The 16,605-nt window shown below is 42.4% G+C and overlaps 1 protein-coding gene and 1 non-coding gene across 12 annotated transcripts in view; one reads left to right on the forward strand and one right to left on the reverse strand.

The window, feature by feature from the left end:
* Positions 1-16,605, forward strand: part of RAPGEF1 (Rap guanine nucleotide exchange factor 1) — a 140,284-nt gene that overhangs the window by 74,091 nt on the left and 49,588 nt on the right. For all 11 annotated transcript variants that reach the window (XM_063081525.1, XM_063081527.1, XM_063081530.1 and 8 more), the window contains 2 exons: positions 3,783-3,961; positions 8,556-8,712. In XM_063081525.1, coding sequence (XP_062937595.1) covers positions 3,783-3,961; positions 8,556-8,712 — 336 coding nt within the window. The remainder of the gene's footprint in view (positions 1-3,782; positions 3,962-8,555; positions 8,713-16,605) is intronic.
* On the reverse strand, positions 573-678 carry LOC134366305 (U6 spliceosomal RNA). The gene has a single exon (XR_010022285.1). It is a non-coding gene; the product is annotated as a U6 spliceosomal RNA (small nuclear RNA).

The following is a 16,605-nucleotide window of genomic DNA, read 5'->3' on the forward strand; positions in this document are numbered from 1 at the left end:
TTCCTCATCATAGCCATGTGGGAAAGCATTTACTATTCCCAGTAAACAGACAATGTTAGCTCTGGCCCAAGTTCTCCTAGTCAAAATCTGTTTTGCCCCACTATTTTCTATTCTCTTTCCAGACTGGTTCCACTTAGAAATATTAGTAGTCTCTTTTATCTTCTTAGTTGAATTTTAAAATTCAGAGTAGTCCATGATGAATTTATAAACTCTTTCACAACTTTTTAACAAGCCTAAAAATTGTGAGCTGCCGAGTAATAAAGTAGGAGAGAAAATTTAGCCACATACTGGGAATCCAAAGATGACAGTCCAGGTATAATCACAATTAACACTGTCCAAAAATGGCCTGGGCGGCCTGGGAGGTGTGAGTTCTCCATCTCTGTGGGCATTTAGACAGAGAGGTTGGGTCCTCGGGCCATTGAGTGGACTGCTGAAAGGATTTTCCTTCCAGCCCTTGAGATCTCATGATGAAGTATAAGCAGGGAGATGCCGCTGCCGGAGAGCCTGGTGGTGGGCGGTGCTGTGAAGTACTCATTATAAATTGATCTCTGTTAAACACATCTTTTTTCTTTTTAAATATGGAATGCTTAACAAATTTGCATGTCATCCTTGTGTAGGGCAATGCTAATCTTTTCTGTATCGTTCCAATTTTAGTACACGTGCTGCTGAAGCAAGCACTTAAAAGTGTCTTCTTACTGGGCCTTGCTGTTCCGGTCCAATGGAAAAGAATAATGTTGCAGTGCCTTTAAAAATTCCCAGGATTCCAGTTTCTTATTATCTTGATTCTACTTTGCTCCCACCGTACCCCCAACCAGGCTTAGCTCAGATCTAAACAGCTCCCTGTCCTGTAGTGTTGGGAGTAAGACGAGTTACTGTGTGGAGGAGGGCATCTGGGCTGCGGATGGGATGAGGGCATGAAGGCGCAAGTTGGTGCTCCCGATGCTGCTCTGCTGAGGGGAGAAGCATCTGAACGTTAGGGCCAGTTTCTCTCACCTCTTTCTCCTCCAGAGCCTGTCTTATGTAGCAGCTGAGCTAAGTTTTCTGACTGTCTCTGCCATCTCGGCCTCGTTTTACTTGTTTATTAAATGAGAGCTTTGGACCAGAGGGTCTCTAGTAAATTTCTTTACTTCTTCCACTGTTCCTGATCAATCTTTTTCCCCCCTTTCCATCTCCCCAGTCTCTGGACTCAGACACACCAAGTTCAGATTCCATTTCCATCACTACAGCTGTATGACCTTGGGCAGGTTGCTTACTTAACCTCCTCTCGCTTCCTACCAGACCTCAGTTTCCTCACCTGTGAAATAACAGTATCTACTTCATGGAGTGGTTGTAACCCTTAAAGAAAACAATGCATGTAAAATCCATAGCACAGTGGGTAAGTTGAAGTATCCATGGAGTGGTAGCTGTAATCGGGCCTCTTTCTTTCCCTTTTAGGTTTTTACATCCTTTCTCCTCCTTCTTTGCTTTATTAGCAGATATATAGTCTCTGATGTTGGTATAGTGTCTGTTAAATTTTATGAACTACTTCCGTACACATTCTCATCTGATCCCCCACATTAGCCTCTTTAGTTACACAGGGCAGACATTATTCTTCCCTTCTGCAGACAAGGGAAGCCCACTGCTCCCTAAGCCCAACAGTTGGCATTGGACCTAGGATCTCCCCAGGCACTGACAGCCTCATTTAGTTTCCAGGCTTATGTGGACCAGTGGTGGTATCTGAGCCCCACGGCAGGAGGGTGTGCAGGTACACGCGTCTGCCTGCCTGAGATCGTGCAGCACGTAACTTGAGCAGAGCCAGGGCATCAGGTCCCTGGTGCTAGCTAGTGCTGGGTGTGGGTGTGTCCTCGTAAACTCTGCTCACTGAGGGCTGCACTTTTCAGGAAACCACTGTTTAACAGTTGAGGGGCTAGCGGAATGCACAACACTCGGAGGCCATTACTCTGGGAGTGGGGTTTTCAAGGCAGCAGCCTGACTCTGCTAAACTGTGGTTCCTATATTAGGAGCCTAGGGCAGCCTGGCTTTTACATGGCTGATGTTCTGTCTCTGCAATGACAGGAAAATTTTCATTTTGCTCTGAAGTGCCTTGTCCCTTTCGAATGCATCCCATCCCCAGTTAGCCTCTTTCTTCCTAGCAAAACTGATGGCACATTTTCTTAAAATGTTTCCTGTTCCCTCACCAAGTTTCATCATTGCTGGCTTCTCACTCCTGACGCGCTAAGATAGCACTGTTATTGTCATAGTCTTCCTCCTGCGGGCCTGACCATGGCTTCAGGCACATTTGATGTCGACAAGCGCTGTGATTCCTTCACACTCAGGTTCCTCATGTTCATGAGCTGGAGAAACAAGTGCCTGGCCTCTTGGAAACAGACTGTAAATAAACAAATATGTTAGGCTGTGAAAAGAGAAAAACTAAAGCCAGGGTGAAAAGGATCTAGTGATGGGGATCAGAAGGGTGCTTCTCCCTTGGGGACTGTGTCTTAGTGGTCTGCAGAACACCTTTGGGAAGTGCCCAATGAGAGAAGTTACATTGTATCTCTGAAAGCCATCTGACTAAAAAGCTATTTACTTGATCCCATTTATTTATATATATATTTTTACATTCCCATGAAATAAAAGCTTCCACTATTGAATTTTTTAAAATTTATAGCGACATTCCCCATCATTTTACAAGCAAAGAACTAGTATTCAGAATGGTAATCACTTTTTATTATATTTCTATCTTTGTATTTTTACAGATTATTTAAATCAACATTTTCTAGAAATTTTTTTCTTGCTCTCAGTTGCTCTTCTTTACATTGGCTGGACGTCACAGAGCCCATGGGTGACAGTTTTCCTCATACGTGCTTCTCTTACTTTATACTGGATGTGTAATAGGTTGTCCTTGAATAGATTATCCATTTTGGGAATTAACCATTCTGTAGATTACTCTTGACTGAGACCTGGGTCGTTGACGTTAGGGTCAGCAGGGGGAGGGTGGAGAAAGGGAGCACAGGGTGTGCTCCCCTGACTGTGCATCCTGGGTCTCCCGTTGTCAAGAAGAGAATTGGGTGGTAGTTTGTGTATCTTCTTTTCCTCTGGGTTGGGCTTTCCTTGGCAGCAGAGGGACCCTGACTGCTGTTGGCAGCCATCACACAAGTAGTGACAGAATCACTGCCATCTGCTCTGGCTTCTTCACCTTCTCACCCAGAGCCTCCCATCCTTTCTAACCCTGGGGGTTTCCAGGTCCTTTGGGAGTGGCATATCATTTCATTAAGAGGGGGCTGCAGGTCTGGGGTGAGCAATGTGGGATTCTAGTGAGGAGTCCTAGGGGAAATGGGTCTTGAACCTTAGTGCCCCCAACCAGTTTTACATGTCCCCTTGATCTTTGAAAGCAAGGCCTGCGTTTCTTGATTTGATTTATAGGATGTATATGTACCGCAGGACTTGACTCCTGCTTCTCCAAGTCATCAGTAAATTAGTCCTCACAAACTTAATGAGTCAGTAGTGGTATCTCTGTGGTTGGTTAGGACAGAGAGGAGAAGTGATTTTCAATACCTCAGGGTCGCAGAAGGGAATTCCGGAGTTTCTAAGTGACCTTTCTTGGTCCATGCCCCTTCCTCTTCCTTTAGGTCTAGCCTTTGTTACCTGCTTACAGTCCTTAGAAAAATGGCTTGGTTTCTGCAGCAAGAACCTTTTCCATTCACATCAATCTCAAACTAGTTTACAGGAAATTTTATTTTATTTTTCAAGATAGCTCCCTTTAATCTCTCTCCTCCCTCCTTATGCTTAACGTTTCCTTTCAGAACCTGAGCTGGCTGGAAGAGAAAGAGAAAGAAGTTGTCAGTGCCTTGCGCTACTTTAAGACCATTGTGGACAAAATGGCTATTGATAAGAAGGTCCTGGAGATGCTTCCAGGGTCGGCCAGCAAGGTGCTGGAGGCCATCTTACCCCTGGTGCAGAGTGACCCTCGCATTCAGCACAGGTGAGTTGCCTGGGGGTCTTGGGCTGTGTCACAACAGTGGAAAGCTTAGAAGCATCTTGGTTTGGGAGCACTTGACATGCAAGGTTTCTAGTAACAGTCAGGAAAAGGGACCCCCCCCCCACCACCAACTCCCCACCAGCTATCCCTTGATACCATCCCAGGCTGAGGGTGTAGGGGAGGGAAAAATCACTCCCCTACACCCTTCTACGTTCATTGGATGGGCTACAAATTAAATGAACATAAAACAGATTAACAGGAGAAAAACCATATTTAATTACATATATATGCACAGGAGTCCCACAAAATATAAGACTCCAAGAAGGGTCAGGTGATTGAAGCTTATATAGCATCCTGAGCTACAGAAAAGAATGGGGGGTGACAGTTTTATGGGAGGGTAAAGGGAGTTGTGTGCTGGTTGTCTTGTGACACAGACGAAGTCTCTCATGTAATAAAAGTTGTCTCTTCCTGATATAGATATTTTACTAATGTAGATTTCCTTCGTAGATAGAAATTTCATTTACAAAGGACAGCTTTTCAGAGCTACTCCTGTGTGTGCAGTTTCTCAGAATAACTAGCTCAAAATATGCCTAAGTATACGAGGGTACTTCAAAAAAGTTTGTAGAAAATTAGAATTAAAAGATAATACAAATCTTTACATGAACTTTTTGAAGTACCCTTGTATTTTGAGGTTGCGTGTCCTGAGCCCCAGCAAGGTCATTGTTATTCCTGTAGCCTCAACGCTGAGGCAGATTTCTGCCTTCCCCATGGATGTAGCTGTGGTGTAAGTCTGTGGTTATTTCTTTACGTTTGCTCATTGGCAATAATCCCATTGATTTGGGCACATTTCTCCTAGTTCCCTCAGCCACCTAACATATTCATTCAGTCCTATCAATGTCTAGCCTACTAGAGTCCTCAGCTGTTTAGATGATTAGACCAAAAGAGGAAGAGAAGAACCCATTAGAGCATGGAGTAGTGAAGCCCTTAACTGTATCAAGCCAGGATCTCCCAGGGCAGCAGCTGGATGCGGTGGAGTTCACCAGGGTGGGAAGGGTGGGGGGTGGAGTCAGGCTTTGCTCCAGGAAGCTTTTCTTAGGTAATGCTTTTATTGCTAGAGCACCTTCTCCTCCTAAAAGTTAGTGAGCAGCTTGCCCCATATGTATTGTTAAGCACAGAGAGAAAAGCAACAGTAAATGTAATCTTAAGTGAAAGCCTGGTGGGAGTTTTTTCTTGAGAGGTTTTTTGTTTTCCTTACATGGTACCTGTTCAGGATAAATGCATCTCTGTTTCGATTCCTTGAGATTGCTTAGTGTTCGCTCAGGCCCATGAGGCTAAGCTTTTATGAACTGCTTTCAAAACTTGAGAATGAGGGCCGGCCCGTGGCTCACTTGGGAGAGTGTGGTGCTGATAACACCAAGGCCACAGGTTTGGATCCCTATATAGGGATGGCCGGTTAGCTAATTAAAAAAATATTGTAGAAAGAAGAGAGAAAAGAAAATTTTATATTGATACCAGACATATCATATATACAGAATACCTAGATTGTTTTCAGTGCAGTCAAAACAGTCCACTTTTATATACACAGTGCTATGGATTGAATTGTGTCCCCCCAAAGTTTATGTATTAGAATTTCAAGGGCCAGCCCGTGGCTCACTTGTCAGAGTGTGGTGCTGATAGCACCAGGGCTGCGGGTTCGGATTCCTATGTAGGAATGGCCGGTTGGTGAGAGCGTGGTGCTGACAACACCAAGTCAAGGATTTGTCTTCCCACAGTCAGTCCAGTGCCCAGTGTGGGAAGGGCTCAGTACTGGTCCCCTTGGAGGAAATGCGGCTGACATTATACTATGGTCAGATGAATGGATGGCTTTTATAAAATGCTCCCATATGTCAGTTCTCATGGCTGGTCCATACAATGAAAGAGTTCAAATCTAGTTGAAAAAATCAGCTCCCCCCATCATCTGATAAAGTATGTGGTATAGACAGAGTGGAAGCTCTGTTGAAGTATGAAGAAAGAGAGTTACAAGAGAGTGGTAGTCCCATTAAACTTCTTGGAGGAGGAATTTCCACAGCTGGACCTGAGGGAAAGACAGGAATTGGCTTGGCTGCGGGAACAGGGGAATGGCAAGAAACAAGGAGCTGAGGCCTCTGGGCGTGGTGTGTTCCTGGGAGGAAGGAGAGAGTCGCAGTCACATGCAAAGAGTGTGTGCCACTCCAGGGCATTGACAGGGGGACCTGGGGAAGAGGACGGTCACTTCCCTGCTACCCTCAGGCGCTAAGCCTTTTTGGGAGAGTCCAGGATAGAGTCACCTTAGCTAAATCCCACAGCTAATGATGTGACAGTGTCTTGCTGTCAGGATTGTGGCTTCCTGGAGTGTTAGCCAGTAACTCTGCGTGGAGATTACATGCAAACACTGGATAAGAATTGATCAAGTCACATGATAGTGGGAGGGGGGGCTTCTTATAGTTGACAAAAATTATTTGATGACTATAGCCATTTTCTAGAGAGGAAAAAGGGAAGTGCCTGGGTAGCTTTTTGTAGACTAAAGGAATTGTGAAATAGTTTTTTTTTTTTTTTTTGGTACTCATTTGGCTAATACCATTGAAGGGATTTTCCTTCTGAAATTCTTCCAAAGCCAATGGTGATATTTTTATTGATCTCCCTGAAATGAGAAAATACTTCCTTAGATGTTCCTGTTAGATTCTTTCTGTCATCTTCCTTTCTGCTTGTAGTTTGGAAGCTGAAAGGCATTTTCCTGCCTTCTGCTCAGAGCCTCTTCTGCTGCCCTCACCTAGGCTCCCAGGATGGTGGTAGACCAGCCTTGAACAAGCAGCTGACCCTTCAGCACAGCAGCAAGTGGAGGATTCTCCTGTATGTGGAGCTGTGCCTGTTTTCACACAGGGGGCCTTGCTCCATTGCAGAAATAGGCTGGGCCACTGGGTGGCATTTCCATAGTACCGGGCCCTCCTTCCTTCCTTTCTAACGTCTTAGTCCTTTGACAGAAGACTATTCTGCTTCTAAGCTAGTATGTGAAAGGTGGACATCATTACTAAATTCTCCAAGTGCCTTCCAGGAAACTTTAGCATCCAGCTCAGGTGGGAATTAAGTATTAAACAAAAGTGTTTCTCCCCCTTTTCATCTAATTATTGCTAGTCATTTAACAGTGCGATGCTTTGGTGGCGTTCCCCAACGGGTACATCTGTGGAAGGTGGTGGGCTTTGTTTAATGAGGCCTCACCTGACTTCCAGGAAGAAGTGAGGGAGCCTCGCTGCTGGAAGCTCCAGCCCCCAGGAAAGACTGTGGGGTGTTTGTTCTCCCCTCCGGGTCCTCCTTCCTAAGAGAACAGTTCCAACACCAAGTGCTTTTCTCTGGGCTTCCTCCGGGCTCTTTTTGAATGTGTTTCTGCCTCTCGTGGGGCTCCAGAAGCTGGCTCGTTCTTGCTGACTCGCCTCTCCTGCTGGAACACGCACTGAGCGTAATGACTGGCTGACTGGAAAGTTTAGATCTCTTGGAACAACTTTTTCCTTCTTACCTAATTCTGAAGAGCTGCTTATTAGAGCACCATTTGGTTCATATTTTTGTTTTAAGTGGCTTTGTTTTTAGAACCTGTTTTAATCTTATCTTATGATATATATTTTTCCCAGAAATATATCTTCAGCTCCTAAATGTCTGCCTCACATTTTAGGGGGACGGAGGCAGCACACAAGTTTTGTATATTTTTGCTCTTCCTGTGTTATAATGCATAATGTTTGAAATGGAAAAATAATTCTTTCCAGAATTCCTAAGGAAAATCATATTTAGATATTTGAAAATATGTGGAATATGTAAAAAGTCTTCCTTCTGGCAGCTGCCGTGTAATCACTAGTGCTCCCAGAGTACTCAAGGCTTCTGTGTTGTGTGTTGGCATCACAGTGTAGCTGTTAGCTGGTACCTTACACGCACACACACCCCGCTACCTTGACATATCTCCTCCACCTTCACAAGTCCCCTGGCCTCTGATGTGTTACTCTTGAAGTGGTCTGCATTAGTGCGGTCCTCCGATGCCTCAGCCCTGGTTATAGAGCAGAGGATGGTGAGGCTGCACCCATGCTGGGGGAAGCCTAATAAACTATAGACCTGTCTGAGCTGATGGCTGTTCCTTTAAAGGATCCTGCCTGTTAAAATTCCATAAACTTGTTGGCTTCTTGGGATACACCTAAAATGAGTTTTAGTCTAATTCATCACAAGAAATATGCAATGCTTCGACCTAGTTCAATGATTAGCAACTTGAGGGAGGGGAAGATGGGGCTCCCTGAGAAATGTTATCAAAATCAAAGCATATTAACTATCATGATGGAATTTTTATACATTGTATTTGGGAAATGGAAAAATTTTATAACACAGATTAGAATATAAAGCTCCACAAGATCTTTGTTGGATGTGAGAAAAGATAAGGGGAGAAAAGGTTTGTTTATTAAGAGGAGGTGTGGATTTTACACAAAGGAAAACTGAGAAACCCCCTAGTCACTGAGAAGCTGGTTCTGTGCTGAACAGGTATCTTACAGTGATGGTCAAGCATTAGATTTTTTTAACATTCTTTTTAAAAATCTCTTCCCTCTAGCTCAGCCCTCTCCTCCTGCTACAGCCGAGTGTACCAAAGTCTTGCCAACCTCATTCGTTGGTCTGACCAAGTGATGCTGGAAGGCGTGAACTCAGAAGATAAAGAGATGGTAACAACTGTGAAAGGGGTCATCAAGGCCGTGCTGGACGGAGTGAAGGTACTAGGCGTGCACGCCAGATGTCCTCCCAGGGGTCTGTCACACAAGAACTCTCCCGAACCTTAATGCAGTAGGATGAAGTTCTTCCAGCATCTCTGGTCGTGATGTGCTCTGTCCAATAACTACTTAATTCTCTCAGGACTGGTACAGAAGGCTCTTACAAGCCTCTAGAGTAACTTGTCCAGATAGGTGGGAAAGCTGTCAGAAGCAGTCAGCCCTTACTGGGCATTGTATTAAATCTTCAGCAAGTCTTTATGTCCCAGCTCCAGCTGGGCATGCTTGCTGTCTAGACAAAATGCAATGGAGAATATTTTTGCATGGACTTTTAGCAAAACTCCCAGCATGTCAACAGCTACCTTTTCATATTCTAGGAATTTCTGGGATTCTTGGTACAGAAGTAGGATTGAGCTGAGTAAGAAAGGAAATTGCCTATATTTACTTGATATCCATGACATGGTCTGTGTATTTACGATCCAGGGAAGTCAGAGCAGCATAATAGGAAATTATGAATCATAGTTAAGGTGGGAAGCAAAAGCCATAGAGGGCCTGGAATTGAGGTCTGGGGGACAAACCCTAATTGAGAAAATAAGTCCTAGTGGAGGAGGAGCAAGACAGAATGTAGGGCATGAGATGGGTGCGGGCTTTTGGGTCAGTACCAGGCTGTGGGCAGTAGGAAAGTGGACACCCTGCTGATTCACCACTTAGTAGTTTGTGAACTTGAGCGATTTAATCAGCTGCTCTGTACCTAAGTTAACTCATGTGTAAAATAGGTATAATAATAGTTCTGTGCATCACAGGGTTGTAGGAAGGATTAAATTAGTTAACACATATAATGCTCTTAGAACAATGCCTGACACATACTAAGCACTCAGGCCTTAGCTGCTGTTTATTATTAATTATGTAGTTCTAGGTGCATGCTCTGTAAACAGATCTCTTGGCCTGTAAAAACTGTCCTCTTCCTTTCTTAACCTGTGTATGCAAAATTATAGCTGAGGTACTTACCCAGATGAAAAAAATTCCTTCCCCACTCAACCAGGCTATCAAATTCCTAAAGATGCCTGCTTGGATCTACATTCCCCAGGAGCTCTAGGGAGTAGAATAAGGACCCCCAAAGTGTTTAAATTACAGAGATAAGGCTAAGAAGACATTGCTCCAGAATGAAATGTGTTAACTAGGAAGTCTTGGTGGCTCCCCACCCCCAGCACTGCTTAAGTAGAGGCTGGTGTCTGCTGGGGACTTTGAGGGCATTTAGAGGGAGGTTTGACAGATGACATCGATATTTTCCTCTGGTAGCTCCCATGTTCTCTTTAGCCCAAAAAGTTATTATGTCCTGCATTACCTATATTGGCCAGTGAGATGTGTAAGTCCAGGATGGCTGTTGTAATAAGACCTTACCTAGCTTTCCAGAATTTGGAGTACAGTCACATTATCCCGTTTGATCTTCACTATAGCTCTCTGAGGTCAGCAGGGCAGAGTAGGTTGTTAGTGGGGCTGCACTTCATCAACAGAGTCGTGCAGTTCTGGCTCACCCACCCTTGCTGTTCCTGTCCAGGCTTCTGGAAATGCTGTTATTAAAAATCATTATTTTTCAGATGACATTGTTAAGGTTTCCTTCTACCAGATTGATTCTGATGAGATGTTCAAAACAAGTTTAGAACAGCTAAAACAGAGATTGAGTTTCCACGCAGAAAGTTTTGTGACATTCCCAAGTAGATTTCCTTTATGGAATCATTAAAAGACCAATTGGCTGAAAGGTATGTCTGAAAGAAAAATTTCTATGATGTTTCAAAGTGATCAGTATAAAAAAAAAGAAGAGAAACCTGTGGATTATGAACCTGTCAATGTCTGAGAACAAATAACTTCCACAATTGTTTTAAAAATATTTTAGCCAGAACAAAGATTCTCTAGATGAGAAGCTCTGTAAATTCACTTTTATTTCTTTTATTCAAGAAACATTTAACGAGAACCTTCTGTGTGCCGGGCAGTGTGATAGAATTGGAAATATAGTGATGAGCAAAACTGGCTGAGGCCCTGACCTTGCGGAGCTTACAATCTAGGGGGGGCGGGGACCACACACAAAATTTTACCATTATGTAGTAAGTGCTACAAAGAAAAAATGGCACATGGTATTGTTAGAATATGCAGATGACCTTCCTTTCAGGACGGGCAGAGATGCTTCCCCAAGGTAGAGACAGGCCAACGCCTGAAGGACAGGCAGGAACTGGCCTGTATTACTGGAAGCTTTTCATAACTGGAGTCAGTCAGGACAGTGAAGATGATCAAGAGACTGTTGTTGGCATTTGTTATTAATGACAGATAGTAACGACAGCTAACATATACTGGGGGCTTTGTGTACATTACCCCAACTCAATACTCATAACAACCCTCTGAGGTAGGCACAAGCGTCCCTTTCGCAGGTGTGGAAACTGAGGCTCAAGGAGACCAGTAGTCAGTGGCAAGGCCATGATTGACTCCCAGGCCTGCTGGGCCCCTAGGCTTGTGCACTTAACACCCTCGACTGCCTCCCATGAGGAGGGAGTTTCAGGGTCCAGCCCAAAGGATACTCTGTGCTCCCACCTACAAGCCAGCTGGCTTCCAGCCTCTCCCTGTCCCCATCAGGCCTGGGACACCTTAAAAGCCCACGTCCTTGTGCTGTGAGAGCCTCACTCGGCTGGGAGAAGCTGGCACCATGTGGGAATAAAATACATTAACCAGGATGAAGTCATCCCACTTGGAGGAGAAGTGTTGGCACGTTCCTTTAAACTGACTCACTGTCTTTCAAGTAATTCATTCGGTTGTTAAAGGGAATCTTTTTTTTTTTTTTTTTTTAAGGATTGAAAAACTGTTTTAAAACAGGATTACTTTGTCCTTGTCCCTGAATGGGTAGTACCATTTATCATTTGAACCCCTGCATAAATGCCACTTGTTAACTCTGTAACCTTGGGCTAGTTACTTCTCTGAGTTTCAAGTAGGTTTTAAAATATTTACTCTGAAGATTTGAAGAAAGATTAAGTAAGATAATGTATATAAAGTACCTGGTAAGTGCTAGGTGCCCAGTAAATAGTGGGTAAGTACTGTTAACTATAGAAATGTTAATTTCTAGAACAGTTGAGTGATCATGGCTATTTTCCAGATAATCTTACAAATCTCAGGTCAAAAGACAGACCTCTGTTATCTGATCTGGCCCTGGCAGCTGCTTTTCAAGTAGGAGCCTGTGGCTCAAAGATAGTGACTCTCAGAAGGAAGGAAGTCTGAGAAATTTAAAGGCCCTTGATTTTTTTCTCTAGGAACCACACCCAGCATAGGCTTTGGCTCCTGGGGGACTGAGCTGCTCACAGTCAAAGAGATACCCCCGTCTGTCCTTTAGAAACCAGCACTTAACTCTTCCCAGTTTTACTATTAAATTTTGGCTTTCCCTCTGATCTCAGATGTATAATTCCTCACCCTTCACCTTGGGCTCTGCCATGCTCTCTTTGCAGACTTTGTAGGGATGTCCAAGCTTCCTTGCAGCTATCCTGTCTCCAGCCTAGAGATCATTTCCCCATCCTCCAATCACACATATACCCCAAACTTTTTGTAATTAAAAAAAATTTTTTTAAGCCTTCTCACATTGATAACCTTAGGGGATACTCTGTGGAATACATGCAGTCTGCCCTTTAATCCTCACCACCCCAAATTGGGCTCATATACCAGACTCAACTTGTGTAATGAGCATTTTTGAAAAGAATTTTTCCCAATTATATCAGTTTGGGTTAGGTTTGACTACAAGAAAACCCAAAATAATAGTGGCTTTTAAAATATAGAACTTTTTCTCTTTCATATGTAAGAACTCCAGAGATAGTCCGGGGCTAATGTGACATTTTCAAAAAATGGTGAAGGATGTGTTTCCCTATCTGGCTTTCCTGCCATCCTTAGCACGTGGATTCTACCTCATCGTGTCCAGCTATCATGACAGCATTCCAGTCAGCAAGGAAGAGAGAGTAGGAAGTGTGCCTTCTCTATTTAAGGAGGCTTTTTAGGAGGCCTCACAAAACTTCCACTTCCATTTCATTGGCCAGAACTTGATCATGTGCCCAGCTAAAAAATTATTAAATCAGGAAGAACAGATATTGTGGGGGGACTAGCTGTCTCTGCCATGCTGACATTTCAAAGAAGCTTTATTCCTTTCCAACCTATTTTTAAATTTTTTATCAGAAAAAATTTCAAACATTTGCAAAAAAGTAAATAGTGATCAGAAAGAGAATAATGAGGATAAAAGAGAATAATGAAGCCCCAGCACTTAGCTTTCAGTTATCTACTTGTGGCCAGTCTTGTTTCTTCTCTACCCAACCTGCTTCCCCGGATTATTTGGAAACAAATCCCAGACATCTTGTCCTTCCACCGCAGATACCTTTGCACATACCTCTAGAACAAGGCAAGCTTTTTCTGTAAAGGGCCCGATAGTAAACATTTTAGGCTTCTTAGGCTACATACATTCTCTGTTGCACATTCTTTGTCTTTGTTTTTTACAAACCGTTCTTACTTTGAGGGCCTTACAGAAACAAGCCCAGGGCTCTATTTGGCCTGCAGGGTGTCATTTGCTATTTTTCAAAAGTTTGTTTTTTGATTCAGGATTGAAATAAAGTTGACACCGTGTAATTTGTTAGCACATGTGTAAAGTTCCTCTGCTTCATTCTTCTCCGTGCAGCTTATTTGTTTCCTTAAAATGGTCATTGCTTCTGAAAGTCTTTCACATTCTGCACTTTGCTGAATGCACCCATGTGGTGGTGGTTAGCATTTTCTTCTGTCCCTTAAATTGCCTGTAAACCTCGGGGCTGAATCAGATTCTGGCGTTTTGTGTTTGGGAGGATATTTCTCAGTAATGCCCTGTGCTTCATCAAGAGGTACCTTTCCCTTTGTGATATTAATAGCTGATTGATGATTGTCGCCTAGATCCATAATTCATTAGGGTTTGCAAAATGATAACATTTTAATTATTTCTGCCATTCTTTCATCGTTACTTAGCCTGAATATGTCTAAAAAAGAGACTTGCCCTTGTCAGCTTTATGAAGTACAATTCTCAGAGGAAAGACAGGATCAAAACTTGATTCCTTCCTTTTATTTACCAATTTTCGAAATAGTGAGTGTTTGCTAGCTTTCTCTAACAGGAGCAATGCATGGGATTTCTTAAAATTATCATTATGAACACGTGAACTTAAACATACTTGATAATGTTTCAGTCCATTGCTGCTATTGTTCTTAATGACGCCCAAGGTCCATCTTTGGCCAGTGGAAGCTTCTTCAAGTCATTCCTTGAGTTCATTTTGATGTGACTCTAAAAGTCTGATGTTTTCTCACTTTGAGGTATGAAAAGATGTTCTAGGCTCATCTTATACATAACTGTTTTCTGGGGGGGGAGGAAGGAAGATGATTTGGTACCAGCTTTATTGAGATGTAATTCCCATACCATACAATTCAGCCACTTAAAATGTATGATTTCATGATTTTTAGTATATTCACAGTTGTGCAACCATCACTAGTTAATTTTAGAGCATTTTCATCACCCTGAAAAGTAACCCCACACCCTTTACCCGTCACTCCATCACCCTGTTCCTTCCCATCCTCACAGCCATAGGTACCACTAAATCTACTTTCTGTTTCTATAGATTTGCCAGTTATGGGTATTTCGTATACAGGGACTCATACAATATGTGGGCTTCTATCACTGGCTTTTATCACTTAGCATAATATTTTCAAGCTTCACCCCTGTTGAAGCAGATATTAATACTTCATTTCTTTTTATTGCTAAATAATATTCTATTGTGAGGATATACCACATTTTATTTATTTATTTATGGACATTTGGGTTGTTTCCACCCTTTGGCTATTATGAATAATGCTGCTATGAACACTCATGTATAAGTTTTTGTGTGGATGCTTTCAATTCTCTTGGAGTGCAATTGCTGTGTCATGTAGTAACTATGTTTGATCTTGTGACAAACTGCCAGACCATTTTCCAAAGCAGCTACACCATATTCTGTTCCCACCAGCAGTGTATGAGAGTTCCCAGTTTTTCTACATCCTCTCCATCACTTATTATCTGTCTTTTTGGTATAGTCATCCTAGTGGGCTTGAAGTGGTATCTCATTGTAGTTTTAATTTGCATTTCCCCAGTGGCTAATGATTTTGAACATCTTTGCATATGCTTATTGGCCATTTGTATATCTTCTTTGGAGAAATGTCTATTCAGGTCCTTGGCCCATTTTTTAATTGTTGTTTTTTTGTTTTCTTTTTATTATTGAGTTATATGTCAGCTTGTACATATAGGACCAAAGACCTGGAATCAGACAGTTTTTTAAGGACTCCGATGTCCCCTTATTGGGAAATGGTATTTAGAGACCACAATCTGAGGGCTAAGGTTGTTCATTTACTGCTGGTTGGTCACTGTTTCTAGTTCTCTCCAATGGATAGAGCTCAGAAATACATGCTTAATTTTAACACAAAACACATCATGAATTTATACTGATATTTCCAATGCACAGCCACAGGGATTTTTACATAACCTCATCAAACTTATATCTTAATTTTCTTCCCCACACACTGAAAATCCCAGTTTTCAAGAACATTAACATAATGATTCATTTGCTTTTTTCCCACAATAGAAACAAAACTGTCTCAATAAATAATACTACCAACTACCTCCATCAATATGATTATTTTAAAATGACTAAAGATTTTTTGAAGGTATTTTTGTCCTTCGGATTATTCTAGTAGGAATGTACAGTCATTTTACAGTCACTTGAAATTCTTTTTTGTATGGCTACATGGCTAGGTGCATTTTATTCAACATATATTTGAGTATTTACTATATGCCAGTAGTTTTTAAGTATTCTGCTGCTTTAGAAAAAAGAAGGAGGAAAGAGTGGAAGAGGGAAAAGAAAAGGGAAAGAACCAATTTATTATATAACATAGAAGTTTTTCCTGTAAGAATAAATGGGATATATTTTCATAAGTCAAAAAAATCATCACTCTTATATTTCACTTTCATACACTCAGGATTTTTAGGGTTGTTTTGTTTTGTTTTTTAAAATAATTAAGTGTGGCTTAAAGTAAGATCTCTCTCTTTCCTCTGTGTGGTATGGTTTTTTTTAAATAGAAAAGTCAGGTTAAATGCCTAATTATTTCATTTTATTTATCCATTTTCAGATAGATGAATTGTTCTCTAGCAAACTCCAAAGGTGCCCAATGGGTTTATATTTTAGTATCATTATAAACTCAGGGATTATTTCACTTCTTTTTGTTTTGGCAGCTGGCCGGTATGGGGATCTGAACCCTGGACCTTGGTGTTACTAACACCACACTCTAACCAGCTGAGCTAACCGGCTGGCCCCTTCTCTTTTCTCTAATAACCCTCTTCCCAACCTGCTTTCTGAGTAGTTCAGTAAGTATATCTTCTAATAAATCTGCTAACATGAAGCACTACACCAAGCATGTATTAGTTATAGTCCTCGAGGGCAGTGGGGTGCAGAGCTGCACCGTCCCAGCCAGGAGTTTTGGCAGCAGTTCCTCTGACTGGACACACATGCTGGTTCTGGTTGGCTGCTAAGCTGCACAAGTCAAGAGAAAGTCTTTCAATTATCTGTAAGCTTCTTTACAGGCTGTTTTGGGAGTGACTCCTAGAAGCTTTTATTATTTGAGTTGTTGCTTCTTTCCCCAACTACTTTATTATTTTGAATACAAAGGTGCCCAGTTTTAAAAATCGTCCCTCACAGCCCCCATCCCCACCCCCACCCCTGGCCTGGCACTGTTTCTGGGCAAGTCTCAGAGGCATCCTACTTTCTGCGGTAGAATTCGGCATCAACTATGGCTCCTTGTTTTTAGGCTGTGCGAGGAATGCCAGCCAATGCCCTGAGG

The sequence above is a fragment of the Cynocephalus volans genome, chromosome 17 (assembly GCF_027409185.1).
Source record: "Cynocephalus volans isolate mCynVol1 chromosome 17, mCynVol1.pri, whole genome shotgun sequence".
Classification (NCBI taxonomy): Eukaryota; Metazoa; Chordata; class Mammalia; order Dermoptera; family Cynocephalidae; genus Cynocephalus; species Cynocephalus volans.